Source organism: Ochotona princeps, chromosome 5, assembly GCF_030435755.1.
Source record: "Ochotona princeps isolate mOchPri1 chromosome 5, mOchPri1.hap1, whole genome shotgun sequence".
Lineage (NCBI taxonomy): Eukaryota > Metazoa > Chordata > Mammalia > Lagomorpha > Ochotonidae > Ochotona > Ochotona princeps.
This window is the reverse complement of record NC_080836.1, coordinates 7,098,350-7,116,346: the sequence shown is the minus strand read 5'-3', so window position 1 is coordinate 7,116,346 and position 17,997 is coordinate 7,098,350. Positions and strand designations below refer to the sequence as shown.

General features: G+C 42.2%; 1 protein-coding gene across 1 annotated transcript in view; it reads right to left on the bottom strand.

Moving 5' to 3' along the window:
- Positions 1–13,657: 13,657 nt before the first annotated feature.
- Positions 13,658–17,997, bottom strand: part of LOC131480344 (contactin-associated protein-like 5) — a 478,118-nt gene continuing 473,778 nt past the window's right edge. The window contains exons 23-24 of the mRNA XM_058664336.1: positions 14,306–14,377; positions 13,658–13,874 (exon numbers count right to left, since the gene is read on the bottom strand). Of these exons, the coding sequence (XP_058520319.1) occupies positions 13,681–13,874; positions 14,306–14,377 (266 nt within the window). The 3' untranslated portion in view covers positions 13,658–13,680. The remainder of the gene's footprint in view (positions 13,875–14,305; positions 14,378–17,997) is intronic.

Below are 17,997 nucleotides of genomic sequence, written 5' to 3'. Positions count from 1 at the left end.
AGTAAGTTTTAGGCATCATCTTAAAATATATTTGCTTTATATATGACATCAAAAGTGCATGTAGATACTAATATATACAGACACACATATACATATACCTTTTTTCATTAATACATCTGCCCAGTCATTTATTTTACATTTGATACACATTCCTAAAGTCTCCTAAAGGAAGCTGTCAGAAGCCATAAATCATAGCACGCTGTGGGAATAACATGAAATAATGTTAATTGATCTAGTTGACATTAAGTTAAAATCACTTGGTATCCTACAAGAGGATGGTACCACGTTCTGCACAGTCCTTGCTCATTGGCAGAATGAATGTCTTCGGAGATGACACTGTTAAAAGCCTTTCTGAGAAGGCAGCAGATGTCTGTAGCTGTGTCTATCTTGTCTCCTCGGTCATGTATCCTTTCACAGGAGGAAACTCAGTGAGTCTTGAAAGGCTTGACCTCCTCAGAACCTTGTGTCCCAAGGCTTAAGATTCCCTGTCCTTCAAGGTCCCCAGATGTGACTATTTAGAGTTTACTGGGCTTTTTCTGGATTTTTTTCCAGCCTGGCCTGCCATTTTTCAGCATGCAGTCTTTTCCTTCTTGAGTTCAGGTACCTCAAGTCCACGCCACAGAAGATGACCACGTTGCTCAAAAGAAAGAAGGCCTACCATTTAATTCTTTCGATTTGAATGGCACTCCTGTCTCTTCTCTGTGTGAACATGTGGATTTAACCTTGTAAACAACAAGGATTTAACTCAAAAAGTCCCATCCAACTTCTTCAAAAGTATGAAGTGAAAAAATTGAGTAAATTCTCAGGGTTTTCATGGCCTCCATATGAAGTCTCTCCTTTTCTGATAGAGAATAAGACTGTTCTTCTGATCATCTGATATGATTTTGCATCTCTTGTCTTCACTTTCATCATCTATCTGATTTATGTCCTTCCCTTTCAGCCATCTAAGAATAGGGAATATGTCTTTTGATTTCCAGAGAGAGAAAGAGAGAGAGAGAGAGATAGAGAGAGAGAGAGAGAGAAAGAAAGAGAGAGAGAGAACTTCCAAGGCTGGACCAAGAAAAGCCAGGGCTATAAAATCCAACAAGATGTCCTGTGTGTATGATAGAGGCCCACTTACTTGTGCTATCATCTGTTTTGTTGGGCACATTAGCAGGAAACTGAATCAGAACTGAAGCATCCAGGACCAGAACCAGATACTGGATGTAAGTATTACAAGCTCTGGTATAATATAGCACCCACCATACTTTATGTCTATGTCTCCTTATGCCCATAATCTAATCCCATTTTTGACAAATTTTGGAAATTGTCTTGTACTCAATATAGATTTATTTGCTCTCTGTTTTTTTTTTCTTTTTGTAAGTTTTTCTTCCAAGTGCCTCCTCCTCAGAATTTGAATAAAGACATGAAGTGGAAAGCTCTGGCCCTTTCCCATTCCACATTACCTTTACTGAGTTGATAAGTTTGCTTAGGAAATTTACCAAGTCCTTCATTGAAGCCCCACAAGAAGAATCACAGGATGGACTGTTCTGCTCCATGATATCCTTCCAATATTACAAGATTAGTGCCTTGGGTGGTAAACAATCTTGTTTTCTGCTGTGGAGCATCTGCTTTCTGCCTGGTTAAAAATTGATGTGCAACAAGATTGTTTTATCAGCTACAGCTTTATACATTGAGTAGTAGAGCATGTCTATTCATCCAGGCTGTGTTCTCTCTCTCTCTCTCTCTCTCTCTCTCTCTCTCTCTCTCTCTCTTTTTTTTTTTTTACAAAGCCAGATATACAGAGAGGAGGAGAAATAGAGAGGAAGATCTTCCATCCGATGATTCACTCCCCAAGTGAGCCGCAACGGGCCAGTGCTGCGCCCATCCGAAGCCAAGAACCAGGAACCTCTTCCGGGTCTCCCACGTGGGTGCAGTGTCCCAAACCATTGGGCCATCCTTGACTGCTTTCCCAGGCCACAAGCATGTAGCTGGATGGGAAGTGGAGCTACCGGGATTAGAACCGGCACCCATATGGGATCCTGGGGCATTCAAGGAGAGGACTTTAGCTGCTAGGCCATGCCGCCAGGCCCCATCCAGGCTGTGTCCTCAGAGTAGTTTCTTCATGGAGCCATTCAGGAAGTCGTGAAATTGCTCCTATAGATTCAAGATTGCCCACTCAGTGTAACTGGGCTCATTTCATGATCTTGGCCTTATAGTCATTCTTTGCAGTATCTTTCTTTTCAGGGCATGTTTCCATGAGCAGGACATATTCTGCATGCAACAGTTTCAGCAGAGGTGAAATACATTACGTGAGAAAGTTCTAGCAACAGCAAGTCACAGATGAGTATTGTTGAAGGACAAATTGTGTTACATCTCTCCTCCTCTGCTAAGCAGTTATATCACTCTCAGAAATGCTTGGTCACATCCCCGTATTCTCAACATCCTTACTTGCACAATGAGAATAATATTACCTGTCTTACAGGTTTACAGATACAACATGACAATAACAAAATAAAGCTATAACAGATGAAATTATTTTTATTCTATTTATTACAATTGCATACCAATGTAAGTATTTACCTCCTTCCAGTTCACTTCACATAACCCATTTTTTCTTTTCTTCCTTAGGAATTTTCATTGTGATAAAACACACATCATGTAATTTTCCCTGTTATACCAGAACAATGGTTCTCAGCACATTTGTCTTGTTCTACTCCCACTGTCTTCTGTTAGATTTAATGCATAGGTCCCAAGGAGGTGTGATGACCCTTCAATATGGAAAAGGCTTTTTACTGCAAAAATGGATGCATAGTAAAGTAGGAGCTTAGCTTGCTCAGAGGGAGGTCTGAAGTAAGGTTTTAGTCCCTGAAGATCATGGCCAGTTGTCCTATGCATTTTCACAGGGGTGCACCATGAGAAACAGGGTCTTAAGAGAGCAGTGTATTTGCAGGGTCTTGTCTACCCATGTCCCTGGCAAGGAGCTGTGGTCAGTCAAGTCTGCTTACCTTTATGCACTGGAATCCCACAGTGGCACTGTCAGGGTTAGTTTCTCTGCAGCCAGGTTTACCAGATGTGGAGTCAGCCATTTGTGTCCCAGTGACCTAGCAAGTCCAAACTTTCCCTCTGCAGAACCTTCCGTCTCTTCAAACTTCACCTCTGTACTCATCAAATATGCACTTCCCGTTCCTGCTTCCCCAGTTGGCTACAGGACGCTAATGACACCGAACCCTTCACAAAAGGAGATCCAGTGTGTCATAAATTAGAGCTCTGCCCATTACAAAGGGTCCTAGGAGACACAGACAAAGCGTCCCAACCTCCAAGCCAAAATGCTTTGGCGAATACTGTTTGTTCTCCAGACCAGTGAAAGATGTTCACCAGGCCAGGTTTGAGTTCTCTAAGGCCCCACTGAACAGTTGGAACTCCTCAGAAAGCACCATGCAACTGGCTTCATTTTCAACCAGTCTTCATTGTCACTAGCCCACCTGTTTTCTCTGAGTCTGCATTCACAGACTTAGCTCTCAAAAATACTTGCATGTTGGTGTCAGACTGAACTCAGCCAGCACATTATACTTTAAGGACTTTTCAGGGTGACCTTTGGCTCAGGCCAGCAGGCTCCATGAGGTCATTTTCCAGCTTGAATGTAGGTCCAGGAGCAATCCTTCTAATGCAGCCATCATAAAACATTAATTCATACATTTTGCAGTGGACTGTACATCTGTATCCTTACAAAGATGAATATGTTCAAACCTGAACCCCAACCTGACAGTATCAGCAGACAGTAGGGATTTGTGGACATGGTCAGCTCTGGAGGATAGAATCTTTATAAATGAACACCCAGGAAGCTCTGGGAAGCTCCTTCTTCGTCCTTGTGCTATGTGAAGTCATAGACAAAACAAACAAATGCAACACAGAGGGTGCCATCATTAGAACTTCAACCACTCTGGTATCCCAATATATTGTTTTATAGCCTTATAAACTATAGGAAAACTTCAGAAGCCATCCATTTTTGATATGGGTTCATGGCATCACAAACACTATGATATAGTTTAAATGCTTCAATAATTGAAACAAATGAGTGTTTTCCAATATGTCGTGGACTTCTTTGCATTAAGAGCCATATTTGTTTTCTTTGTTCTCTATGTCTAAACAAAATGCAGGTAAAACAAGGATAGCTCAACTTTAGCACCTCACTCATTTCTCATTTTACTCTATGATTATGCTAGATAGCTAGAATCAGGGGAAGAGATCCAATGTTTATTGAATGTGTGAATATGGAATTTTAAATATTTGTTTTTATTTTATTGCAAAATCAGATATACAGAAAGGAGGAGAGGAAGATCTTCCATGCGATGATTCACTCCCCAAGTGACAACAACCAGAGCTGAGCCAATCCGAAGCCAGGAGCTTCTTCTTGGTCCCCCACATGAGTTCAGGGTCCCAAGTCTTTGAGCTGTCCTCAACTGCTTTCCCAGGCCACAAGCAGGGAGCTGGATAGGAAGCAGGGCTACCGGGATTAATTGATCGGGATGATACTCTGCTGGCTCTGTCTTCAGACCAGAGAGGATATACCTAAGAAGCCGTTGAACTTGACTAGACAATAAGATGCTGGACTCTATGTTTGGTATATGCTTGCAATGGGGGAATCTCAACTGAACTTGAACTGTGGTTATGCAACAAGGTGGAGGAATCCACCATGGTGGGAGGGTTTGGGGAGGGGTGGGGAGAATCCCAGTACCTATGAAACTGTGTGACATAATACAATGTAATTAATGAATTTAAAAAAAAAAAGAACCAGTGCCCATATGGCATTCCAGCTCGTTCATTGTGAAGACTTTAGCCACTAGGCCACTGCGCCGGGCCTGTGAATATGGATTTTAAAACCTCTTGAGTGATGAGAAGTTAAAGTTCAGAGATGAGAGGGGTTGATTCCCTTACTGTCCCTGAGCCACTCATCGGACAAGTCTGTATCTGAAGTTCTATCAAAGATACAAGCTAACAAAGGGCTTGAATTCCACAACTTGCTGGAAGCATTTCTTTTAAGATCCCTAACTTGTTTACCTATTTAGAAACCTATTCTTACTTTAGGAGAACATTTCAAATGATGTCTACAGATGATCTAAAAATGATTTGTTCCTTACAAAGCTCATGCATGTCAGAACCAGAGCTAGAATTCAAGGACCATTCTTTGTCGCCGAGCTGCCATGCCCAATATAGCAATGCAAGAGAAGACACGCAGCCTAATGAGAGCGCAAGTTATCACACTCTGCTAAGTGATTCACATGCAGTTTTAATGGATTTTTATTATTTTAATTGATTTGTTTTGTTTCCTAATTTTATCTGAATAACAACCAAAGTAAATCATGACTAGAGTGATTAATTGATCTTAAGTTAGATGATAGGAGAGGATGTTATTGCACCTGAGGCCCATTTACCTAGCCCAGGGCCCTTGCCTCCCTGCTAGAATACCATGACTTTAGGGCCATATTCCCTGCAAATTTATCATTGTTTCAGTTGAACTCTAGTCAAGTTTTCTCTCTACTTCTTCAAGTAAATCTGAAAGTCATCATCAGGGTTTTAGCCTTTGTAAAACCAAGACATTCACCCATCCCTGTCTGTTACAGTCTGTCAGTAGCATTGAATTTTTACTTCCTTCTGAAAAAAAAAACCTGTGAATTTATCTCCCTATCCATCCATACATGTATTACTCAGGTGTCTCTCCAGTCCAGACCTTAGTCCTGAACTGCAGTCACTCAGCCAGACACCTAAGCAACATTAATTTGATGCTAAATTGCAATCCCAGACTTAACTTCCAAGCTAATTTCATTGTTCATCTTTCCTGATTCACAGTCACCATTTCCCAAATCAAATCTGTTCTCATCCATTCAGTTATGTAAGCCCTAAGCTCAGTATTTTCTTGATTATTTTCTCCCCCTCATACTCTTCTGTCAATTCATCTCCAAGTTCTATTGTTTCTGCCTGAAACCAGCCACCATATAAATTCTGCTACTGTACTGTAAGCCCAAGGTATGCTGCTCTCCTGCCTAGCTCTTCTTGGGAAGCATCCATATTTCCTTTTTGCTCACTGCTTTTCATTTTTGCCTTATTGGTCCCCAGGATACACTCTCCATTAACCAATTCCATGGTTCTCTCAGAGGTACAACTTTTTAATTATTAGTTTTAATTATTAGCTTTATTTAGCTGAGAGACAGAAAGATGCCATTCATTGGTCCTCTACTCAAACGCCTGAAATGGCCAGAGTTTTAAGTGATGAAGCCAGGATTTGAGAACCCACCCAGGATTTCCCTAGTGTATAGATAAAACTGTACTGCTTCAGCCACCATCTGCTTCTTCCTGGATGTGTTAGGAGAAAGTTGAAATTGACAGAAGACCTGGGACTTCACGTGAACACTTTAATGTGGAAAGTAGTAATTCTGAACAGCATCTTGATTGTTACATCAAGTAACTACACTTGAAGAGCAAAATCTTGGTGTTACTATTTGAGTTCCTTCCAGTGGCAGGAATGTGACATAGCATTTCAGAGGCTGATTCAGACACTTGCAATGATACCAGAATGCCTGATTTATTTGAGTCTCATTCATGTCCAAATCCAGGTACAGATTATGCCTCAATCACTTGTGTCCCTGCCACCCATGTGGCAGACCTGGATTGAATCATCAGCTCCTAGTTGTAGTTTGCTCATCCCAGTTGCAGGAAATATCCAGGGGCAAACCAATAAATAAGAGTTTGATTTCTCTCCTCTTTTCCCCTCTTCTCTCCTTTCTCTCTCTTTCTTTCCTCCCCCTCTTCCTTTCTCCCTGTTTCTCTCCACTTCCTTTAAAATAGGAAGCAAGTAAATAAACAAAAGTTAAACTAACATATGTCCATGTTTAATTTCTGTATGTTGACTCATGATGTTATATATAACCTCAGCACTCTACAGAGTAAGTAGTGTATTTCCTAGCAGTCTATGTTTGTTCTCTAAAGCATACAGAATAAAGGTGGAGTTAAGATCTCCCATAAGAATATGTAAGCAAGAGAAGATGCAAAATTAAACATAACATGTTTTGCTATACTTAGAGGAGGAGATGGGGCAGTAATTGGTCAGGGTGATGGGTAGGAGATAAGGGTGAACAAGTGGGAAGCAGCAGCTTGCTAGAAGGCATTGCTTCTAAAGCCTACATACAGCACAGTAAGGAAACCATGGCTGGTGGCAATGGACTGTACATGGCAAAATACCTGGTAGAGAGTTTTATTTTTTAACATTTCCCAAAGAGAGGAATGTTAAGAATTTGAAAATCTTGATCTGATCATAGCATATCAAAGTTTCTCATTGTATCCCATAAATATGTACTATTACTCTGTGTCAATTAAACTTTTAAAGAGAATGTACTGTTGTGAATGGATGCTGATGAGGATTTCAAAGCATCCAGGTTGGGTGTGGGCAGTTGAAACCAAGATGGCACCAGAACTTGACCCTTCCTTATGAGCAGATAAGCGAGCTTGCTCTTGCACACATTATAGCCAGGAGAGCAGTTCAGGGTAACCCAGCTGAAAGCATGTGATAGCACTTTTGGCTTTGTTAAAATCAATATGTCCAGAGCACAGAACTTCAGGGTTCTCCAGCAAGCCCAGGGTCATGTTGTCTGGGAGTTCATGGTTTAAGGGATGAGCTGGTAGCTCAAGGATTAATTCTGCAACCCGTCATGGACCCAGGAACACAAAGCATTTTGCATTTGTCTTCCACATAAAATCATACAAAAGTTTCTCTTTATTAAATATACAATATTCACAGTTTAAATTTTTCTTTTGTACAATAGTAACAATAGAAAACAAAGAAATCTAAGGCTGACATATATTATCCTCATACAGTGGTTTAGGACATATTACATAGTCTACAAAAGTGATTTGGAATGAGGCAACATCATTGGGATCCTGTTTTAGACACAAAACACAGCAGATAGAAAGGAAAAGGGAAAGTCCAGCAGACCCACAAAGGAGATGACCTGCTTTACGCTTTTACCCTCAGAAGCAGCCTAATATATGCAGCTGTATAACTGAGGGGAAGTCATTTTGCATTTTGCATTTACTTACTTACTATGCCCTTCAAGTTCACAGTGGCCTCTGAACCAAGGGAAATGCGAACTTACTGAAAGCAAGGCAAAGGTTTAATAGGTAACATCGTAACACCACAGTTGAAGATATTCTGATCCTGCTCTGCTCATTTATAGAGTTATAGTGTCTCCATTCAGGAGGCATGCGCACAGACTGTGTTGGCAGGGTGTGCTGTCAGGGAGGCGAAATGACTGTTCATTCTTCTGCTTGATGCATGTCTCTGGACACCTGAATTGATGAAGGCTTGGATGACCACTATGACAATTTCCAGCATCTCAGGCCTTCCCCTCAGCCTGGGGCATGGAATGTGCTCCCGGAAAGTGAGCCTGGGGAGATTCCAGTCCATTCAGTCCTTTCCTTTGCATTAAAGCTTTGTCCAGTGCTTAACATGAACAGGTTAAGGAATTGGGATGCTCACTCTGAAGCACCCTGGGATTCTGATGGAGATTTTAAAGCTTAAAATTAAAATTAAAACTAATACTGGGTTCAGGCTGAGAAGGATAAAAAAATACTATTCAAAATGGAGTTAAGAATTCCCCATGCACAGCCCATGATATTGCCTCTTTCATGAGTGTAAGATCATGACCCAAATACACAAAGGGACTGTTGAGTTAGGAACTAAGTTGGAGGAAGCTCTGCCACCTGCAGTGGAACCAATGACCTTCTCCCCCAGGGGGCCCCAATCGCTGCCCTGAATCCTCCCTTACTCCTCAGTGTGTTCCCTGCAACGATGATCAAAACCCAATGCTAATATTTGTGTTAATGTTTAGTGTAGATCCATTTAGTCATATTATAGACTACAGACATTAGAAAAGACAACTAGCTTACAGAGTACAGTATTTCACTAAAAAGCCTGCTTTTCTGCTTTTTTTTTTCCTTCAGTTACCTTAAGTGCAAATTAAGAGAAAAAAATCACTTAAGAAAGCAAAATGGTTCAGTGCTAAAATCTCATATGAAGGATTTAATTAATTGTCAACACAGTAGGGGAATGTTGTTCTGTCCCTGGTAATATATACATACATATAACTTCCTCTATAAAGCTTGAGTAATAGCCCTAGTTTTGAAAAGTGTGTGTATGTGTAGATGTGGGTTTTACTTTTTCCCTTTAAGATGTCCAACTATTGATAATTGGTGAAGACAGAACTGAGAACTAGGTCTAATGAAATTTGTAAATATATCAGTTTAACAAGATTGAATGTAAGTGATGTAACGAGGATAAAGGTTAAGAAATTTTTTTTAAAAAGAGACTATAGTAGTAATCCAATTATACTACTTATCTGTTAAAGAAAACATTTTGAAACTGCATGAGAGACATGAACTATCCCTCAGTTTCAGGTGTTGAGTTTGTACCTTCTTCCTTTAACCTTCTTTGACATCTGCATGGATTAAGAAACATATTAAGTTGGCTAGCTAGATATGACCTATGGGATGGTTCATACTAACTGGGTGAATGTCTTCAGCTTAAGGAAGAATTAGTGCCAGATGTACAGTGGTGTCTCACAAGCCTCTCAGCAGCCTGCCATTACAATGGGATTTTGATGGTTTTGGCTATTGAAAGAATTCAAAGAAAGCTGGGACAGGTGTCGAAAACACTATCAGTCTTTTCTCTATCAAAGCATTCAACAGATCTGAGTTGCTACCTCCTCAAATGCCTTTCCTATTAGCACAATCCAGCAAATTAATACCCTGTGCTTCTCTAAGGTTTGAACTGAGACTGTGTGAGGAGTTAGACTGGGTAGTAGGCAGTTAGGGTATTCTGCATCCCCAAGTCATTTTTCTTCCCAAATATAAAAGGGAATTTCCCCACAATGTTTTAGATTCACCAGAGCACATCTCTTCCAAGGGACAAGGGTGCTATTAGCATATCAATTACCCACCTGGAGTACCAGCCACTACCTCCCGCCATTGTGTGGGAGGGTCCCAGACCATCTCCTTATCAATGAAAGGAGGGCAGGAGGAAGTAATATACATATGCGTAAGGCCTGGAATGTCATGTCTGGCACCTCTCTGGTCTTTTTGTCCCAAAGGCAGATACCTGAGGACCAGGAAATTCCTTTGTCCTTAGAAAACCCCCTCATTGAAATAAAGCTTTAAAAAGGTCCCAACACCCCCCATGCAGGGGTCTTTTCTACCTCCCGTCACTAGGATGGGAGTCTCCTTTCTCAGCTTATCTAATAAATCTTATTTTAAAATTAAATTGTGTCCGCATGAAAATTCTTCTTTCCTGCGAGACAAGAATTGAGGTTGCTGCCGTACTCAGGGTCAAAAACCCTACAGCAAAAAGACTCCTTCCTTTACTTTCCATTTTATTACTGGAGATCAGGGTAACCCCACTGGACTTCATGGTGGTTTTGTTGTAGATGTAACCTGGCATTACACCTGACTCCCACCCCCTATCTCAAAGCCTCCTCCCCAACCCTGCCCACTCAGGAATCATCCCCAGGCACTAATGCCCTGGGGCCTGCCCTCAAGCCCTCCCAATCCCCACCCCCCACGCCTTGTGGGCCTCCCTACATAAAAAGGCCCCAGGTGCTTCCTTTCCCCCTTCTTCCTTCTTTCCTGATCTTCACCACCTCTACCCAGTTCCTGCCCCTTTGGAATAAAGCTCCTAAGATACCTCGTTGCGTCTGGTGATTTTGGCTCACGGTAAAGAACCAAGTTGCGGGAATTAGCTGCGCGTAATAATATCATAATATCCTATGAACTAGAACTCTGCCAATCTTTTTAAATAACTAACAATAGTGGCAGGATGAAAAGCTAAAAGAGAAGACCCTAGTCGCCTGCCATAGTGGCAGGAGGAAAAGCAAAAGAGAGACCCTAGTCCCCTGCCACAGTGGCAGGAGGAAAAGCTAAAAGAGAGACCCTAGTCCCCTGACATAGTGACAGGAGGAAAAGCAAAAGAGAGACCCTAGTCCCCTGCCATAGTGGCAGGAGGAAAAGCTAAAAGAGAAGACCCTAGTCCCCTGCCATAGTGGCAGGAGGAAAAGATAAAAGAGAGACCCTAGTCCCCTGCCATAGTGGCAGGAGGAAAAGCTAAAAGAGAGACCCTAGACCCTGCCACAGTGGCAGGAGGAAAAGCTAAAAGAGAGACCCTAGACCCTGCCACAGTGACAGGAGGAAAAGCTAAAAGAGAGACCCTAGACCCTGCCACAGTGACAGGAGGAAAAGATAAAAGAGAGACCCTAGTCCCCTGCCATAGTGGCAGGAGGAAAAGATAAAAGAGAGACCCTAGTCCCCTGCCATAGTGGCAGGAGGAAAAGCTAAAAGAGAAGACCATAGTCCCCTGCCACAGTGACAGGAGGAGAAGCTAAAAGAGAGACCCTAGACCCCTGCCATAGTGGCAGGAGGAAAGGCTAAAAGAGAAGACCCGTATTAATGGTGGTGAATGCACCTTTTAAAGGTTTATTTTAAAGAGAGGGTTTTCCAAGGACAGAGGAATTTCCCAAGAGACCAGAGAGGTGCTAGACATAGGATATTCCAGGCCTTAGGCATGTGTATTGCCTCTTCCTGCCCTCCTTTCAATGATAAGGAGATTGGCCTGGGGGCCCCAGGCCCTCCCACACAATGGCTGGAGATAATGGCTGGTGCTTCAGGTGGGGAATTGATATGCTAATAACACCCTTGTCCCTTGGAAGAGACCTGCTCCGGAGAATCCAAGACATGGTGGGGGATTTTATATTTGAGGAAAAAAAATGACTTGGGAACCCATAATACCCTAACTGCCTACTACCCAGTCTAACTCCTCTCAGTTTCAGTTTCAGGGAACAATGAAACAAGTAGGCATTCCCAACCTCAGTTTATACAGATGTTCAGTAGAAGTGCAAGATGTAGAAATAAAAATTGGAGAAAGGGGAAGAAAGGACAATGGGAAACAGCATTTCATTATCTTCTATCTTGCTGAGAAATCACTCATCTCATTAAAGCTAACAAGTGGAAAGACATCCTGGTTAGAATAATTTTGAAAAAACAGTTACTAAGATATCACTTAAAAGGACAGAAAAAAATAATAGCATGATAAAGCAAGAATATGCAAAAGTTTTAAGGAGAGAATGTCTATGCAGAGTTGAAAAATGTTGGGCTTCCTGATGAAATCTCTATTCTGTGAGCTCTACCACAGAAAGCAGGAATAAGAAATAACATCTGCTAAACATCAATGATTGCCATGTGTGGGCCATACTGGTTTTCCACACCTGCACATCACTGTATTGGCATTTTCTGCATATTGTCTTCCCTTTTCCCTAAGGAAGGGGAAGGGAAGGGCTGTGGTCATAAAAGAGGCATTTTATTGCAGCAAAATTGCTTGGACTCTCACCTTCCCCTCATGAATGTACAGATTCTTCTTAAACGGATCATTGTGCTGCTCTGTCATCACAAGGGACCAACAGCCTGATACCTTCCGGATCCTCACTTAGGACTGGAAGCCACAAAGGGGCTGTGTGTGAATAGAGCATCCTTAGCCTTATGGCTTGAAGAATATGTGCAAACATAGTGCATTATGGGGCTAAGAGGCTCCTTGAAAAATCAAGTTTGGCACAGCTAGTGATGGCCAAAATGTCATATATTTCAATACAAACATCATTGCTCATAAAAACAGCTGAACAAATTGATTGGACTCACTGCCTTGTTCTAATTGTGGCACCTGTAAGCCTGCATTCAATTTGTGCACCAAATATTTGATGTGTGGTAAATGGGAAGGTCTCTGGTACTTCTTTTATATTTCTTTTTCTTTTTTTTTTTAACTTTTGTTTTAAAACTTTTAGGATATTTTAGTGTTTTCGTCGAGCCAGCTACTATTTTAGACTCTTATTTAAACATATACACATATTTACCTCAATACAATCATTCGGAAATGGCCTAGCTAACATTTCTTACAAGAGTGGAGGAAGTGGTTTAAAGTTAGGAAGCATCTACATCCAAGCAGCTTTCCTTTTATCTGCTACAGCCAAGCTACTATTTCTGGACTTCCCCAAGGCTTATGTACTGAATGCTCTACTGTCACAGCCCCAGGTGATGGAGTTCAGCAATGAGCCAGCAATTGCTCATCACTAGCAAAAAGCCAACATTTGAAAATATCCAGGGGACAAGAGTCATTGAGGATATGGTGATGAGTTAAGGCAAGGTGCTGCCTCTTAAGGATGTTTAAACGAGTACAAGTACACCTTTCTACACTTATCCAATGAGTTGGGTTTTCTACTATAATTGGATTTGGAAGAGAGAAGGATGTCAGAGATGAGCCCAAGCCATGGACCACAAATTCAAAGCAAGCCTGTCCAGCAAAATGACTGCCCAACTGAGTAAAATGAACCCGAATATGCATGTGTGCACACATGTGCCTCTTCCTTGTCTTGAGCAGTAACATCAGTCTGCTGAGAAGTCATGTTCACCATGACGGTTGCCAGAGTGGAAGGTGATAACTGCAGCTTTCTGTTCTCCTAAACTGGGTTGAGGATACAAGGAAGTTCCAAAAATCAGACCGCAAGCAATTCAGAAGATGACTCAGTTGAACATCCAGAGCAGATGGTGGGAGGAGGAGAAAAAAAGATTAAAAGAAACTACAAAATGAGTATCCGACGAGCCTGCAGATTTTCAGAAGAAATACTCTCGTTTACACTCCTTTGCTGGGATCTGCAAGTCCACCTCGTTTCGGAAGGAGCTGTCCACATTTTCAGAGTATTCTTTTTTCATCTGGCTTGTGCGACGGGACCGCTTGTGCTGGTACAGGAAGTGGCTCATGGTGCCGATGCTGCAGATGATGATGAATATCACCAGTGCTATGACTCCTGGAGAGAGACGGTGAGGGGAGAGGTGGACATGAGAAAGGCAGTGTCCCTGCCTTCATGACCAGTGCTATCATCGCTGCAGAGGGAGAGTAAGGGGAGAGAGGTAGACATGAGAAGGGCAGCGTCCCTGTCTTCCTCACCAGTGCTATGACCCCTGGAGAGGGAGGGTGAGGGGAGAGAGGTGGAAATGAGAAGGGCAGTGTCCTGGCCTTCCTCAGCAGTGTCTGCAGAGGGAGGTAAGTGGGGCGAAAGTAAAGCAAACTAACAAACACAGCAGGAAGACCTGCTGCAGGGCCTCCAGCCTTCACCAATGGAAAGCCTTTTCACACTAAGTTGGAGGGCAGTTTAAATAATAATTACATAATCATACTTAATGGACCAAGAATGCCATCTTTGAAGCTTTGTGCTTTTGATGACACTGAATGATTTACCTCCAATGACTGCAGAATCATTTTGAATTGCATTGGTGAGTGGTTCCCGCTCATCCACCTTCCCAAAGGGATCTAAAAAGAGAAAGATACACTTCACTTTTCAGCCAAGGTACTGAGGGACAAGAGGGGACACAAGTGGATCATATCAGATGCTTTCAAGTTGTTGTGTTGACACCTTGGGGGGAAACAAAACACAGACAGCAGAAAAAAGCATAGTGCACTGTTAGATCTGACACAAAGCCTGGTAGCTTCTATGCAGTTGATGAGATAAGTTGAGTCAGACAATTGCAGTGCTCCCATCAGTGAGTGTAAGTGATGTGTGTGATGGACTGAGTTGAACCCCACACTGACTGGCACTCACAGGAGCCAGGTTGTGGTCACCTCTGGTGAAGTTTCTTTGGGGACTCCCCCAACTGGATTATTGAACTCAGAACTGCAGCAAACACAGTGAAAATCACAGGATATGTGATCTGCCTATGGTGTGCACGTGTCAGAACTGGGTCTCCATGGATGCTGAGGCCTGAGTAGTGAACAGCATTCAGATTCCCGTGGGGAACATGACTGAGTTGGTTGAGGCCTGCAAAGGCTGTCTACTACCATAGAGGGCAGAACAAATTGGACAGCTCTCCCAGGCAAGCATTTGGGCAAATCAAGACTCTAAGGCTGGGTGGGGCTTTTCCCTTTGTTTCTCCCCTGACTCCAGGTAGAGGGGAAAAATGATGATATTATTGTGGAAACAATGGTATTACCCACTTTCTTGTAGCCCTTGACCCTTTGTATCTTAATCAACTAAGTAAGATTAAAAAGACTCTAAGGTGGACTATGTCAGCCAGTGGACCTTGGAAGGATTTCCTCAACCTTGCAGCAATGAAATCAACAGCATCTCAGAACTATCAAAATCACTTTAGTGATATCCTTGGAACATCCAGGATCCTGGGATAACCATGTTTTTGTTTTTTTTTAAGGGATGTAGGTACGTCAAATGGTGGCTTAATCAACTGTTCCACAATAACTGCCCTTAGGTCTATTTTGGGAAAATCAAATAATAAAAAATGAATTGCAATTATTTGAACTTGTTGAGAAAGCGGATAATGTTACTTATGCATAGGTGTGTATGTAATAGACACAACATTACATGGACCTGGTATGTATTACACATCTAATGTGCAGCCATCATATTATAATTGTAGCATTTACTCTTTAGGATATGATAGCCTCAGTTTTTCTTCTTACACAAAAGAAGCTTGCCCTGCCGCTCTTTCTTGGCACAGTTAACACTAAAACGAAGACTTTGAGTGCAATATTCAGGTCATTATATTCTTTTTCAGCAGCTCCAGGGAGATAATATAATTAGAGAAAACCAGTAGCAGCAGAACTCAATCTCTTTTCTTGGCTAAAATTACTTACATGGCAATGGGCAATGTCGTTAAGTTTTCTCATTGTGTAAACATGGGAAAACTCACATCTCTGGTTCATAAATTGTTGTAACAATTAAAAGGTGACACATGTTTTCCATAATAGCATCTGGTACAATGCAAATGCATGATAAATCTTGCTTTTTCTAAAAAAAGATATGTTATTTCTTTTCATTTTATTTAAAACCGAGGTAGAAGCATCATTATGATGGCTCATAGCAGGCCATGCCTGAGCAGGGTGATGTCAAAAGCCAAGAATTGCCTCCCAGGATATGTGATTATCAGGCTGCTGGGATTGGAACCTGAGTTGGAGCTCATACCATGGCACCCTGATGGAAGATGCAGGCATCAGAATTCAAGGCCTTCCCTAAGTCTTCCTTCCTACTCTAAATTACAAACCTATTATCAGATACACACACACACACAAACACACACACACACACACACACACACACCAGCATAACCAACCGGGTCTCACCAGGGAACAGCAGAATCTAGGGGGCAAGCATCTTTCTTGAATCATGATGCTTGCCACTGGAACATGTTCAGATACTTGACAGATGCTTGGCAAATATTTATTGTGGGGTCAAGTGAATGAAGTGCTGGCTTCTGTCACTGTTGGCAGTGCATTCAGGGAGTCTTTCACTTGAACTGTGAAGTTAGAGCTGAGAGAGGTTGATGTGGTCAGCAGGAGAGGACAGCATTTTTACAGAAGCTGGCCACAGGCAGGAATTCAGGATTATGACACCATGGCTCACTTATAACGGAAAAATTTGGTCTATATAATGGCCGGTGCTGCGCCAATCTAAAGCCAGGAGCCAGGAACTACCTCCATGAATCCCATGTAGGTGCAGGGTCCCAAAGCTTTGGGCCACACACAGGGAGCTGGTTGGTGAGTAGAGCTGCTGGGATTAGAACTGGCACCCATATGGGATCCTGGCATGTTCAAGGCAAGGACTTCAGCCACTAGGCCACCACACTGGGCCTTCTACAAACTACTTTTAAGATTACAAACCAAGGTACCTTTGATTTGGTTCAGATCGTTCCATTCTTAGAATATTTTAATGATGATTTATTAGGTGCCTTGCATCTGATATGATGGAGGCATCAACAGCATAATTGCAAACATGTAAAAGCACCATGCTTATACGTCATCTAGAGGAGGAACTACTAATCCAAAATGGGGTGCTACGGTCATCTCAGTAGAGTCTCCTCTCTTTCCACATAATCCCAAATTGTCTTTGATAACTTGATGGCCACATTTCGATATTCAGTCCCCTAGTTTTTCTGGGGGGGAGGGTCCAGCATCTTATTGTTCAGATAAATTCAACAGTCTTGGGGAGATCATCTTTGGTCTGAAAGCACAGCTGGTACAATATCATCCCTACAAATTAAAAGCCCCAACATAACATCAACAACAATTTACAACCTTATGGAGTTAATTGACATGGTATTGAGTGACCAATATGTTAAAAAAATGCAAGTTCTTAACCACATCCTGTGACTACTTCATTGACATTTCAATTTTAGTTTATATACAATCGGCTTCTACACACCTTAAAATGTCTATAGGGTACTATTCAGCTGTATTGTATCTATTGTCATTTTAGTATTTAGCAGTTTAGAGTGTTGAAGCTTAATTTTTACTGAACTTGGTGGATTTTGGGATAGTCCATGTTGGCTTATAACTCTAACAAGGCATATGTCAACAGTTGAGGGGCAGAGCAGTTTTAGGAGATGTGTGCAGAGAAATCTTCAATACGTTAGTGAGGAGTAACTAATCTTTGTGTCCTACCTAGTAAGGTATATGAAAGTGCAGACTGACCGTTTCCTGTCTGGTTCTAAGCTTTCTTTGTTGTTCTCTGGCTATCTATTCTAATTTATTTGTTGTTGTTTTTAGGGGGAGGGGGCTCCAGACCGACCATGTTGGTCATTGCAGGAGAGGGTGGGGATCCAAAGTTCGAACTAAGCAAGGACCAGAGAAAGCTCCTCTCCTGAGTCCCAAAGGAAGTTTACTGTTCTTCTGTTTCTGTGGACTGCTCAGGGCTCCTGGTTGTCATTCCGATGACGCTGGTTCCTGCATGGCAGAGTTTGGGCTTCTTCCATCCCATGTGGTAGATACCAACAGGGGTGGGTGACCTCAGAGTTCTCGGTCTCTGAAGGCACTTCGATTCCCCGTGGTCTCCTTGGCAGTTGGATGTAGTCCTTGGTGCCCTTACTGATAGTCCTTGGTGAGGATCCGGGAATCTTCAGGGTTGGGATACAAGCCTCCTCCTG